This window comes from Aspergillus mulundensis, assembly GCF_003369625.1.
Source record: "Aspergillus mulundensis strain DSM 5745 chromosome Unknown scaffold_6, whole genome shotgun sequence".
Classification (NCBI taxonomy): domain Eukaryota; kingdom Fungi; phylum Ascomycota; class Eurotiomycetes; order Eurotiales; family Aspergillaceae; genus Aspergillus; species Aspergillus mulundensis.
Genome location: NW_020797894.1, coordinates 1,406,607 through 1,420,590, shown reverse-complemented (window position 1 = coordinate 1,420,590; position 13,984 = coordinate 1,406,607). Strand labels below are relative to the sequence as shown.

Genomic DNA, 13,984 nt, shown 5'->3' with positions numbered 1-13,984 from the left:
ACAGCAAAAGCATTAAGCCTGCTCATTAACAAACAGCCCAGCCATCCCCTGCCCAGTGCCAATACACATACTCGTAACCAGCACCTTCGCTTTTGTCCTCCGCGCCTCGCTCAGAATAGTAGCAATCTGCCTCGCGCCTGTCGCACCAAGCGGGTGTCCCAACGCAATGGCACCACCCCTAGGGTTCACCTTCGCATGATCCAGCCCCAGTTTCTCGACGCAGTAAACCACCATCGACGCAAACGCCTCATTGATCTCATAGATATCAACATCATCCTTGTCGATGTTAAACTTAGAAAGGAGCTTCGGGATCGCAGCCGTAGGCCCAATGCCCATAACACGGGGCGGGACACCAGCAACCGTCGCACCGACGAATTTCGCCAGAATCGGCTGACCCAGTTCAATCGCCTTGCTGCGTCGCATGAGCAAAACCGCCGCAGCCCCATCCGTAACCTGGCTCGAGTTTCCGCCGGTACTCTTATCGCCGAAGTCCGGGAAGGCCGGACGAATCTTGGACAGGGACTCAACGGTCGTGCCGTAGCGCACGCCGTCATCCTTGGAGAGCGTCACGGACTTTTCCTCGCCGGTCTTGGGGTCCTTGACGCGTGTCGTGATCGGCACGATCTCGTCATCGAACCAGCCCGCCTTCTGCGCGGTCTCCGCCCGTCGAAACGACTCCGCCGCATACACATCCTGCTGTGCCCGACTGATGTTGAAGTCCTTGCCGACATTCTCGCTCGTCTGTCCCATCGGCTGCATGCAGTCCGCAGCCTCCTGGTTCTGCAGGACCTCACTGTTGAACGGCTTATTCAGACGATCTCCACCCGCAGACATGAGTTCCGCGCCGACCGCAACGCCCACATCAATAGCGCCGAGTGAGATCTGGTTCGCGATATCCTGCACGGCCTTGAGGCCCGAGGAGCAGAAGCGGTTCACGGAGGATGCACCAGCCGTGTGCGGGATTCCGGCGGCAAGAGAGGCAGCGCGGACCAGGTAGGCGGCCTTTCCGTCGTTGACGTTGCCGAGGCAGACATCTTCGATTTGGGAGGGGTCGATTTGGGATTTGGCGATTACTTCTTTCAGCAGGGCGTAGACGAGGTAGTCGAGTTCTGTGTCTTTGAAGCCGCCCTTTCGGGATTTTGTGAGCGGAGTGCGGAGGGAGAGGGTTATTACGACGTCGTCGGGATTCTTCTGCGAGCTGAGCAAGAATAGAGATTAGTTCTGTTGTTCTGCTTGCTAGTGTATACGGAGTATGCGTTGGTGGCGACTTACATAGCGGCGACGCCCTTATTCCCGGGGCGGAGGTGGGAAAGGATAGAGTTTAGGCGTTCAGCAGCCATTTTCTGATACCTTCTCGGATGATTGTGTGTTTTAGGTGATGAAAGAAAGGGTGGATAGGGGTTGAAGAGAAGAAAGACAGATAGGATTGAGACAGAGGAGGAGTTGCCTCTTGATGATGGGCCGAAATCTGGGGCCGAGGGGAAGCCGAGGCATCTTTCTAATCGCGACGTTATCCGAGCGGCCAATCGGATAACAATTCGACTGGACCCCACCAGCTGGGAGTTTGTCACCCAGACTGAAGAATAAACTCTACCTGCGGTAGCACTGGAAACGATTCATAGTAATTAATGATACCCTACGGTTGTAGGTGTCTCCGTATGTCGGGTATGTAATCATCAACTGGCGTACATCCTAAACAGTCTCCAAGAAGCAGCAATGTTTATGTACGTGCGTAGCACCAGGCATTAGTATACTGGGGTGCAGACATTATATCGGAAGACAATTCGTATGTAGGTGATGCCGGTCTTATTCTTTCTGAACAGTCTTGATCCCGCCCTTCCAAATTTCAAACTCCACTTCGTTCTCGAATTCGGACTGTCCAGGTACAGACCCGCCCGCCCATGGAGAAAAGACCAGCTTCATGGTACGCTGGATTGCATGTTCAATAAGCCGAGGTGGCGACGGATATGAGGCTTTAGGTGCAGCTTTTGAAGCTGCTGGAGCAGGAGGTGTACTTGGTCGAGTTGACTTCTCCTCAAAACGAGGAGCCGTGTTCATTGCAGGCTCTGTACTAGGCGGTTCGTCTTGTTGTCTTGGAAAGACGCCCCGCGGCTCTGGGGTGTATTTCTCGTCCATAACAGGGTCAAGATTAACTGGCCGGGAATACTTCTTTAGTGCAATTCGGCATGCGATTTGGGTGGCCCAAACGAGTCCTAACGTCGGAGTTTTAAGAACGGGGCGCTGGAGACCACAGTAGGCGCTCTCAACTGAAGACTGAGCAGTGTCTCCCCATCCAGTGAAAAAACGTTGTTGATGTTGTAGGCTTAGGATCTCATTTCGCATCGGATTGCCCACGAGGTATGACCCATCGAAGTGTGGCTGGTCGTCTTGCGTGGACGAAGGCGATGTTGACAAGTTCGATGTGGAGTGGTGAATAGCAAGGCTATGTTGATTCAACTTAACATTCCCTGGCTCGGATGGCCGCATTCGAGACAGAGGCGATGCGGTTGTCTCCCGGTCAGGTCCGGGCTGATAATCTTGTGCTTGGTGCGCGGCGGGAGAAAACCTCGATGTCCGATTCCCGGGTACTTGAGTAAAATGCAAGGGAGCGTCTCCCTCAAACCGATCTGAGACTTGGTTGGCGACGACAATGGCAATGTCTTCGCTAGCTGCCAAGTTACGCAACATCTGACCGAGTTTGGTGAGTTCTCCGGAGCGGCTCGACAGGCCCGATAAGTCGTGGGAAGTATGTTCGGCTCGGTAGTTAGAGGTGATAGAGTCAATAACAACGAGACCGACATTGTACCGCTTGATAGCGACGGGCAGCTGGTAGCTCAGAATGTGGTCCTGGCTCTCCAGGTCCATTGCATTGATAGAAAGGATCCTCTCCAGAGAAGGGGCATCGTCACGCGAAAGAGTTGATAAATACGGATGAGACTCAATAAGCTGAGAAAGCCGATTCGTAGCAAGCGGAGCTTCCGTAGAGACATATATCGCGCTTCGGCCTGCACCTCGAGGTAGTTGAAGCTGCACGGCCAGCAATAGACCTAGCAGAAACTGCGTCTTGCCACTCCCGCTACAGCGCATCAGCCAACTCATCCGTATTTTCCCAGGTCATATATACCTTTCACCAGTCACTTCTGTCATATATCCAGTTGCGATGCCTCCGTTCAACAAGGTATCCAAGGTGGGGTCGAGGGTGCTGATCGTGCACCATTGTGACAGGTTGAGGTTGGTTCGCGGTCCTGCGATCAACGGCAAGTCGGAATCAGGGCTGCTATTGGGCTGTTCCTGCTCGGGACGGGGAGCTTCTTCGAACCCGACATCTTGGTGAAGGGCTTTGATGACTTGGTTGGCCAAACGGCGGACATCTGCGGGAGGAACGTGAGCGCGTCTCGCGATTTCGAGAGTATCCAGCGAGATGAGGTCGACTGTGTTGATTCGGCTTCTTTCAAGAGGCGGTATTATGTGCGAGTACGACTTTATCGAGAAATCAGGGAGGATGGATAGAAGATCCATGGAAGGGAGGCATGGAGAGAAGGTGAAGTTGGAGAAATCGGAGAAGTCGCGGGTATTTTGATGTGGGGAAGAGCAAATGAACAATCGCGTATCGCGTGTCCCCATATCATACCATCCTGGACCTCATAAGCTCAAGATATATTCAATTACAGCGACATCATGCCTAGAGTAGGGAGGAAGATGCGTTGTCCCAGGAATTGACGGTATGGCTTACCCATGGTGAGGGCACCAGAGCTTGGGTGGCCCCCGTCCAAAAATATATATATGAAGCCAAGTACAGCCTTATAGCCCTGGAGTATGCTAATGAATCTTTGAAGCGGAACAACACCATATGATATTCAATAAGACATCACATATCATCGTTCCCCCTTCTTTCATGAGGCTCTAGATCTTAGGTCTAGACAACATCCCGGTTGTGAGACACAGAAGCCTCAATTAGTTCTTCCATCATCGTGACCCCCATCACCACCACCAGGCCGAATCTGCCCATTGCTCTTCTTGACAACACTAAACTTCCCACCCAGACGCTCCTGAATCACTACCTGCTTCGGCCTGATAAAGAGAGGCTCGGTCTTCGCATGATACTCTTCGAGATACGGCCGTGTCATTCCGACCTACACAAGTCCGGATTAAGAAACGAAGCACCAGAGAATATCCATGATCAGGCGTCTTACCTCAGTCACCCACTCCCTTGATGCAGACCTAGTTATAGAAACCTTAACAATGATCCCAGCAGAGATCTACGTGAAGGGACTCACGTACCAATTCTTAAACATCAGAATCTGCCCCTTGTCCTCGATGGACTGGTGGATTTCAAACAAGGTGCAGTTTTCCTCCTCGAGGATCTTCTCGTATACGCTCCAGAGGGCATCAAGGAAGGTGGGGACGTCTTTTGGCTCCAAGTACACAGTGACCTGGAGCGAGACACCGGCGTGGTCGTGGGACATTGGTTCTTCTTGGTATTGAGCAGCGTGACGAAAAGGTAATGGATGATATGTGTGTGAAGAACGAAGCACTTGTCCAGGACTCAGCTGCCCTTATATAGCTTACTTACGGGCACTTTATAAAAGACATCCATGGCGCTACCTAGAGGGTAACTTTCATAGATAGCTTCAGAGTCACACAAGATCAATGGGGATCCGTTCTGTACGCGCAAGCTTAGTTGCACATCCAGACTTATATTGAAGGGATTAGATGCCCATTGGCTCATACTGAATGATTTTGACGGCGGGTCTTTGCCGCTCTTTCACTCACATCTCGTATACGCCCTGTTTCTGGGGACTGTGTGACCTGCACCTTCAACGAAAGACCGCGACTGCCAGCAAGTGGATGGCTATAATCGTGTACAAAACCCAGAGGAGAAGTTCTTAGCTTCTTCGGTTTGTCATATAAGTGATATCAGTTCTAAGAAATGGCTGTGCTGTATGGAGAAAAGCAGCATATAGCTATGCAGAGGCATTGTCTTTGCCAACTGCAAATGTCTTACTATGGGACTCAAGGCAGCCGGTAAGTTTCTCACAGACAATGCCTATGTAGCTATGCGCTTACTACCGTCTACGGCAACAAAATACACCTGGGAATGTTCCAAATGGCTAGCCAGGCTAGGTATGAGAATACTGAATGCCGAGATACTCTCAGGCCTTTGGCTACAAAACTTATATTGCCATCAAACCACGCAATGGTATAGGGAGCCTCAAGCATTTAAACGCCGGACAAGATAATATCTGCCCATCGCGTGGCCTGAGAATGAAAACTAGACCATGACCCTTAGCTACCTGCCGACTCTCAGAAATCATCACGTAGGGTGGTTCTGGTGGTATGTTCCAACTTCTCTAGTTATGAGGAGATGGCGAGGAAGACCTGCGTTAATCCGAAGCTGTGGCACAAAAGGAGTGCGCAACCGACTCAGGGCATAGTACACTGGAAGGCTGTATCACCAACGTAGTTCCAATAGTAGAATCAAGACAAGCCCGATCATAATCTGCTCTCCCGAATACCCGTTGGGTTAACCAGCGCGAACTCCGCCTCGCCCTTGACTACGTCCGCCAAGGTACTCGTCTTGAGAATCTGCTCCCAGAACTGCTGGATAGCACCCCAATACCGCTTCTCGTCTTCAACTATCAAAGCACAATGCGGGCTTTTATGAAATACCACACTTGACACATTATACCCTCGGATCCTTGCGTCGTCGAGATGAGCCTGCACCTCCTCCCATCGAATCGTCTCATCCGCTTTCGAGAAGAGATATAACCGCGGTACACGAGAAGAGATCACCAGGCTATCATTCAACTGCTTCTGCATCTTGCTGATGGGGCTTGTGATGCCTAGAGTCTGGAGCCCGGTTATTACCCCTATTGTGGGGAAGAGCAATGCCTTGCTCATTAAATGGATGGGCAGGGACGCCGGCGGTAGGGAGTAGACGCTGGCTTGGTAGTTGCGCATGAAGGTTGTGTCTCCGGGGCAGCTGTCGAAGACGATTCCCTGTAATGGGAGTCTGCAAATGCCGCTTGGATGCCCGGGATCCTGCATGGAGAGAATCAATTGGATGGCAGTGTTGCTGCCGCCGTGAGAGAATATATGCAGGAGAACTCCGTTAGGGTTTTTCTCGACATCGCCTGCGTCTTGACCTAGAATCTGGCGAATGACTTTCCGTGCCGCCTGCAATCGAGCCCGAATAGCGCTGAACGAGCGAACAGTGATATCAATCATGTCGGTCATGATAAGAAGGATAGCAGACCCGGGGAAGAGCTGACGGTGATAGCCCACGTATTTGCTTATCCGTCGAGGCGTTGCACCGCCCAACCAGGTGCACATAACAACGAGTGCTGGGTTTCCATTGGGAATGGTGCGATTGCCCGTCGTGGACGGGTGATATAACCAGATGTTCTTGCCAGCAGGCTCCAATGGATATAGGGGGTTCATTTTCGGCGTGTCGGACGTATGCGATGCTAGCCGAGGAGAATGGGAGGGACGAAAATGAGAAGGCCAGGTTGCGAAACACTGAAAGGAAAGTGGAAGCCGGAGAAGTCATCCCTTGTTTTTAGTTGAGACATGCATCCTGTGCTCAATCAAGAGCTCCAAAAAAGAAACACCTGTGCGGCTTTAGCAATGCAAGGCCGGTGAGGCGGAATTGAAGACCGGTTGCCAGCGAAGGAGTGACAAATATGACTATTCAAACCACCACACTGTGTTCTCTGACGGACCCGAGAACGCAGCACCCTTTGGTGAGCAGTCTGGCCATGGCCAATCCGGTTCCTAAAGACATCCAAACCGCAGGATTTGAGCGAAGGATAATCGGGCAATCGACGCCTCTTGTATTTGTCAACGCAAAAATCATTACCCCTCATTCCCCATCAAATACCGTATGGAGTGGGGAGATTCCGGGGCAAGTCAGGACCCCAAATTCCCCAATTCCTCTTAGTTATGACAGCCCCTTCTTGAGATGTGAATAAGGTTCCTACTCCGTTGCCAAGATATTAAGGAAGCGGGCATGAATCATGAGGTGCAAATAAAAATTGAGAATTTGCTATGGCGGTATTTCTTGTCCAGCGGGACGGAAAGGTGCAGGTCCAGGCTTTGGAATGCTCGGCAATACTCCGGAGTCTTGGGCTCGGAGATCCTCGATCTGGATCTGAATGCACTCTGAGAAGATCTTGGTTCGTCGTCGAATTCTTGGGAGAACACCGTACCAAGTGGGCGGCCGGTGGCGAAAGGCTCTTGATTCTCTGGGACAGTGGACTGGACCCTGACGACGATCATTGAATCTTGATTTACTGTAAGCAGCCTGAGCGGGGACGATCGCGCGTAGAATTTGTCATGTTGGATTCCATTCTTGTCGGAGAGTTGTTGTCTATGGTACCATATTTGTCAGATCTCAAGGTGCCTTGCTTCTAGAACTCTGACGCTTGCCTGCCATTTGATACTCGGGTTCGCTCAGTTATCAAAGCAACCGAAAGTTTCTGTGAACGAGCACACCGTAACATTATCTCCTTGCAGGCCTCGGCTCTAGATTCCGGCTTGCTTGGCCAGTTGTCGCGTGGGTGTGCCGAGTAAAAAATGAAGAGACAGATGCCTAATTATACACTCCAGACTTCCCCCGCATCAGATAATTGAGCTTAGTATCTGCGGAGTCGATCTGCATTGACTGGAGAGTATCCTCAGGAGCCTTGGTGCAAAGTAATATTCCAACTACGCATGGAACCGCGTGCTCAGTTTCAGGGTGCATGGATGTAGGTATTCCGTACATTCCAGCAAACAGTCTGGACGTAGATATCGGCATGCTGTCAACCACGCAACATGACAATCAAGTCCAGGCTCAAATTCGGTGTGGGAATCGCGGAAAATAGAAAAAGGTGCTGGCGGCACTGGCCGCTGGGGAATGCGCCCGACAATGCAGAAGTAAGATCCTGAGAGACCGTGAGACTCGAGAGCCCGCTACGTAGCACAAAAAGTGGGCATTTTTCTTGCGCCCCTTGCTGTAAGCAGATTGTGTAGTACAAGTGCAACACTAACCTGCCCCGGTGAGATAGCCGAGCCTGCTTGCCTACTCCGTACGGAGGAAGTTTTGGCAAGCGGCCTCATGAAGCGAAAAGTCAAAATTCGTGCGGCAGAAGAGCGGAGTAACAGTGTATGAGAACCGACGAAGGTTACCCCGATTTGCGTGCGAGGCGCTGTGGCATACAATTTGGAGCTTCAAGTTGTCAACGGCCCAAGCGCATGATGAGCAACCTTGCCGCAGCAGCTGTCAGACCCCGAGTCTCGGAGAGACAGTCAGATGAAGAAGACAAGAAGTACAGGAGTGCGCCCAGACTCCGCCTAGGCCCTAAGCTCAAGGCTGGGAAGGTGGCCCGGGCTGATATTCGATGCATCAGCAGCGACGGTTGCCAAGAGAAGCCATTTCTGTGCGAGGTTGTCGAATCATAAGAACGAGTGCAGCTAGTTGCCTGATAGATCATATTCTCCATCACATCACGGCCCGCTTGGAGGGAGTAACGGCGGCTAGAGCATTTGGGGCTAGAGGGTGCAGCCCGTTGGTCTGGACTTTGTGAGGAGTCATGTAACCACCGGAGTTGCACAGCCTGCTGCTTCTACTTCTGACTCAGATTGGGAACCTGGGGAAATTATGCTGGAGCCTGGATACATAGGCAGTGTAATGCACACCTGGGGGTGGGAACCCATATTTTAGGCCAGCTGTGTAACCGGGGTCTGGCCGGCCACTCAAAGGAGACTCAGATCTTCCTGCTTATCTGGCAATGGCATGGATGTGCTGAATGAACAAAGATGAGTCCTCGTCAGAAGGCACGGTGCCACGGATTATGGAGGAGAGACGCCGTCGATGCGCTGTGCATTTACTGTATCGCGGCATCGCCCAGCAGTAATATGAAGCCGCCCATTCGGATTGCTCCCAACATGCAGGGCCCTTGACGCTAAGCATGGGGTTGGCTCGGCTAGAGGACTCTCATCTCTCAAGGAGGGTGCGCGCGCTGCTCGGTCAATTTGTTCGCCATTTCGCGACGACTGTACGGAGGCACGGAAGAAGCAAATCAAAGTCGTGGTGTAATCCAGATGCGGTCGTGTTCCAACCGTTGAGATTTATCATTTCAGTATCGTGTCGGTGGTCAGACTTGAGGTGTGACGACGATTCATGCCGGGTAGATCCGACAATGCGGTTACTGGAATTGGCTTGAGTTGCAACTTGCAGCCTGCAGTCTGCATATTATTCTTGGAAGTCTTGCAGGTGATCAGGTTGCCTTGATATCAGAGGTGACGAGGCTTGGTCTCGCCGTGAGGTTGGGACCTGAGTCCTGACTCGCAGCCAGGAACACCCACCTGGTCAATAATTGAAGGACTCCGAGCCCTGGAATCTGTAACAACCGTCGACCGGACTGGCGAGAACTGGAGGGATGAGAATTAATTTAATTTCATTTTCCAGTCCAAGATGACTCCAAGATGACCGACTGGGAGCTATCCACGAGGCCCACCCTGGCCGGTCCGCTCCGAACAGAGTGGACCATTCCTGAAGCAGGAGGCTATGCTGGGCTAGACCAAAGTGTCCAATCATGACTGCTGGTTGAATCCAGGCCACTTCGCGTATTTGATCGACGCCCTGGGGCCGGGGCCCAGACTTGCCCTTGTCATTAGAGATGATTGGTGAACTCTTGGTCTGACTCCTGTTGCCCGTGCCCCTGGCTTGTCTCGTCTTTGACTGGCGATTTAATCTCGCAAGCATGCAACGAGGAGCTTTTCTGTTTGGATGAAAATTATCCGCTCCCTGAGGGAGAAGCGCCTTTGCTGTATTCCGTAGGCGCCCAAGAAACCCCGGAAATTCCGAGAAGCTGGCAAATCCGAGGTGACGGTTTAGCTGTTCTCAGCAGGGTCAAGACTGGGCGCAAAGAACAAACTCCGTAGCTCTCCCATCCCATTGTTCTATTGCTGAGCTTTTGGCCTGGTAGACTAGCAGTGTTGACGAAGTACTCCGTAATCCTTCAATTTCAGCTTCTCCCGACGTTCTGGAGCAGGAGCTATCCTGAAACTGACACCGCTTCGTTCTTATTTCCTGCCAGGTTCCCCCAGCCTCACTTGTGCTTTGTAGGCTTGTAGCCTTAACCTGTGGAGCAACTGGAGTTGATACCTGCCACTATCTTCGGGAGAAGCTACGGAATGGGCAAACCAAGGCTCCAAGCTAAAGGCACGCACTGACCACTTCTGAGGGAACCAGACTCTGGGAATGCTCTCGATCCGCCGCGTCGGGTCCGAAATCGAATACATTTCGGCAGCGAACAACGAAATTGTGCTGTGCAGTGCTTGCGTGGATCAAACATGATCTCTCTCCTTGCCAAAGCAACCTCGGAACTCCTGCCTCTAAGCGACCTCAGCCACGCCATTTCCAGCCAGGAATGGAGGCCAGACCAAGAAATTGCCCAGCCTTGACTGATGAGCAAGACCATCGATTAGGGTTTCCTTCCGTGTCGCCGGCCCTTGATGAATCGGCCGGAGGATGCACCTATCGCAAGACTCGAGGCCGTCGTGGAAATCGACTGGTAGAGCGAGCCAAAGCCACGCTAGTCTTCCTCAAGCATAGCGCGCTCGGACCCCGCTTAGTCAACCGGCGATGGCCGTCAACTATTCTTTGTCGGGTCTAGCTTGGAAGCTTGCTCTGGCGTCATGCCAACCGCTCGTGTCATGAGCGGAAACACGGACCTTGCCAAGCCTCTAATAGAGCCCTAGACGGAGTCTTTTAATTTAGATTCTCTGCTGAATCGGGATTATTTCAATTTTCCTGCTTTTTTTTACTCCGAGCCCGAAGACCCAAATTCCCAGCGACGAAGCCACGGGCCCACGACTGCGGCCCATCGAACTCTACCGCAGCCCGCAACCCAATCATCAGGCGCCGGTCCCCACCCCTCTTCTCCCCTATCTGCACCCACCGCGCTGGTCGGGAGCCCACCACTGTTCAGGAATCAGGATTCCTTGTTGTGATTCTTCACGACTTTGCCTGGGAACTTGGAAGACAACAAAGAACGCGGAAATTAGCTGGTAGCAGCACGAATAAGAGCTCTCAATTAGAAAAGAGCTATCTAGCTATTTACTGTAATAATAATTTAGGATTCGTCGCAGCCAGAGTTTTTGACAGCTGACGTGAATGAATTTGTTCTAACTTCTGGGGATCTTCGTCTCGGTCAGGTCGATCCATCCCCGGCCGAAGTACTTAATGTTCGTTAGTTCAACTTATCTAGCGCCCACCGGTGTCGTTGCGATAGCGTAGGTGGTCGTCTTCCTTACACGGCTGACTTTGCCGTTTTCTGTCCCTCTTTTATCGCTGCCTCCCCTCTCTCCATCTCTCCATCTTGCAGCTTTCACTTTTTCGCGTGATCGCTTGTCCGTCAAACCTCCTCCCTATTCCCTTCCATCCCCGAAAGGGACAAGCCGTGGGCTGTTCATCCCATCCAGCCCATCTTGTCTCTTACTCGTCTCCTCTCCCTCTTTACTTTCTCGTGCCCTCCTCCCCTTCGAATCGGACTCTCGTTGTACGCAGTATTGTCGCACGATATACCTCGTTGGGTTTCTCAGCCATACTCACATCTGGCTGTTGTCGCTCTGTTGTTCGTGTCGGCTGCCACACCAAGCTGTCGGAACAGTAGATCGAGTAGTACAGGTCAATCATCAGTGTACGTTGCGTCCCTCAATCGCGACTGTGGTTATAGTTACCCTTCTAATACAAATTGCAATCAGATTTCTAGAGTATATCGCATTATCCTGTCGAAATGGCTACGCTTCCTGGACCACCGCCGCCGCTCAGCATCTCGCTCAGCGAGTCTGGCAATACCAACTCTGTCAGCCGAATTACTCGCGAAGGAAAGAGGATCACGTACAAGATGAGCATAATGCAGCAGCCAAAGCGTGCGAGAGCTTGCGGTCAAGGTTCAAAGTGTATGAAAAGAGCACTGGAAGGTGTGATTAGAATGCTGATCGAGTTGGATAGCGCACACCGATCGCCGCCCTGTTGATCCTCCGCCAGTCATCGAACTGAACATCTTCGAGTCGGACCCCCATGACGACAGCCATAAAACCGATATCACATTCGTCTATCACGCAAATTTCTTCCTCTTCGCGACCTTAGAGCCCGAACGCCCGATGGCACAAGGCAGAATGTCCGCAAATCAAGTCAACAGCCAAGGCTCTCCAGTCCTGACGGGTGTGCCGGTCGCTGGTGTGGCATACCTGGACAAACCGAACCGAGCCGGATACTTCATCTTTCCTGATCTTTCCGTGCGGAATGAAGGTTCTTATCGCTTCAGCTTCCACCTGTTCGAGCAGATCAAAGACCCAAAAGACGCAACCGACGGAACACACCCTATGCCCGCGCCAGTTCCTGGGAAACTAGGGCCCCCACAGCAGTTCTTGGAGTTCCGGCTGGAGGTCGTGTCTAACCCCTTCATCGTTTACAGCGCCAAGAAGTTCCCTGGGTTGACCACGAGTACGCCCATCAGCCGCATGATTGCGGAGCAAGGTTGCCGTGTCCGCATTCGGCGTGATGTTCGGATGAGACGACGGGGGGATAAGCGGACGGAGGAATACGACTTCGACAACGACCGGGCTTACAACGGTCGCCCCGGCGATCAATATGCTGCGCCGGACGCTTACGCGAATGCTCCTGAACGTCCTCGGTCCACGAGTATCAGCACAGTCGACCTGTACTCCTACTCCTCTCGCCGTCCGTCAGCAGTGGAGTATGGCCACCCCGTTCCTCAGCCTTACCAGCGCCCCATGGCTTCTACTCCTGTTCAGTCTTCTACACCGATTCCTCCCCCGATCACGGTGCCCGGCCCAGTCGCACTCCCTCCTTCGACACCTTCACCCGCTTCCGCTCATGCACCCGCTCCGCCCACCGCTCATATTGCTGCACCCCCGCTACATACCCCGTCATATCAATCGCATTTGTCATTTGGTGCTACGCAGACACAGTACTCGGCACCACAGCTTTCTCACGCCCCACAGGCGACTGCGCCCACGTACCCCTACTCTCCTCGTTCTTCGATATCTCATGGCCGGAACCCATCAATAAGCCACGACTACGAGCCTTCTTCGATGAGCTATCCGCATCCGCCCTCACGAGCTCCAATGGAGCGCACAAATTATCCACAGCCACCGCAACCGACGAACCTGCCACCCCTACGCATCATGCAACCTAGCGAGGGACACTACCCACATGAACTTCCCAGGACTACTCGGGCCCAAACGCCCTCGAATATGGTCACGTCTCTTCCTCCGATTACTACCTTTTCTGACTTCTCTTCAACAACGCCTCAACCGTCAAGCAGCATTGGCTCTAGCCCGGCGAATGAGAATGGCCCTGTCAAGGGCCTCTGGGATACCAACCCGATGCTGTCGAAACGGACATATGAGGAGTCATTCGGCCATGACGACCGACCACTGTACAACGGAATGCGGCCTGACAGTGAAGCTTATCCTGGAGTGCAGCGGAGACATTCCTACGAAAGGGCTTCACTCATTGATGGCCCCGATCAGATGGCTTACAAGCGCGCTAATGGACGAATGGTCTCGAAACCTGTCACCATGCATTGAACACTCAACCGGCGTTTAGTTATTATACCCCTTGGTGGGCTTCTGGAATAGGGAACGGCGTACAGGCGAAATGCTCGTTATTTTGATTTCAATTTCTTGCGGCCTAAAATGGTCACCTTGGTTTATATTCCCACGACTACAGATCCGATTTCCATATCTTCATTCTTCTCTTTGAAAGCTGTATATGATTCTTCCTTTACCTTCTTCGATTTGTAATTTGCCATTTTTTGATATAGCCAAGTTGATGTTATCCATTCCATCGGCATGGCTGGTCCTCCGGGCATTCTCACTACATGGAATCTTCCTACAAATCGGATCACTATCTGAGTTGAACTGTCTTACGATTGTAAGGACTGGATATATGTGCGCAATACAAGCA

The 13,984-nt window shown here is 52.2% G+C and overlaps 5 protein-coding genes across 5 annotated transcripts; 1 reads left to right on the top strand and 4 right to left on the bottom strand.

Moving 5' to 3' along the window:
- Nucleotides 1–12: 12 nt before the first annotated feature.
- On the bottom strand, nt 13–1,340 carry kat1 (putative 3-ketoacyl-CoA ketothiolase (Kat1); the record flags this gene model as incomplete). The annotated part of the gene is made up of 2 exons (XM_026748665.1): nt 13–1,198; nt 1,273–1,340. 2 exons carry the CDS (start codon nt 1,338–1,340, stop codon nt 13–15), a joined length of 1,254 nt encoding a protein of 417 aa, XP_026602969.1.
- A 466-nt stretch (nt 1,341–1,806) lies between these two features.
- Nucleotides 1,807–3,519, bottom strand: DSM5745_06648 (putative DNA repair protein (Rad57); the record flags this gene model as incomplete). The annotated part of the gene is made up of 2 exons (XM_026748664.1): nt 1,807–3,076; nt 3,125–3,519. The coding sequence occupies 2 exons, from the start codon at nt 3,517–3,519 to the stop codon at nt 1,807–1,809; spliced, it is 1,665 nt and encodes a 554-aa protein (XP_026602968.1).
- A 431-nt stretch (nt 3,520–3,950) lies between these two features.
- Nucleotides 3,951–4,466, bottom strand: DSM5745_06647 (putative quinol monooxygenase; the record flags this gene model as incomplete). Its single annotated transcript, XM_026748663.1, has 3 exons — nt 3,951–4,133; nt 4,194–4,221; nt 4,282–4,466. The coding sequence occupies 3 exons, from the start codon at nt 4,464–4,466 to the stop codon at nt 3,951–3,953; spliced, it is 396 nt and encodes a 131-aa protein (XP_026602967.1).
- Nucleotides 4,467–5,493: 1,027 nt separating this feature from the next.
- On the bottom strand, nt 5,494–6,441 carry DSM5745_06646 (TMEM53 family protein; the record flags this gene model as incomplete). Its single annotated transcript, XM_026748662.1, has 1 exon — nt 5,494–6,441. One exon carries the CDS (start codon nt 6,439–6,441, stop codon nt 5,494–5,496), a length of 948 nt encoding a protein of 315 aa, XP_026602966.1.
- Nucleotides 6,442–11,783: 5,342 nt separating this feature from the next.
- veA (sexual development activator VeA) lies at nt 11,784–13,605 on the top strand (the record flags this gene model as incomplete). The annotated part of the gene is made up of 2 exons (XM_026748661.1): nt 11,784–11,949; nt 12,002–13,605. 2 exons carry the CDS (start codon nt 11,784–11,786, stop codon nt 13,603–13,605), a joined length of 1,770 nt encoding a protein of 589 aa, XP_026602965.1.
- Nucleotides 13,606–13,984: the final 379 nt, after the last annotated feature.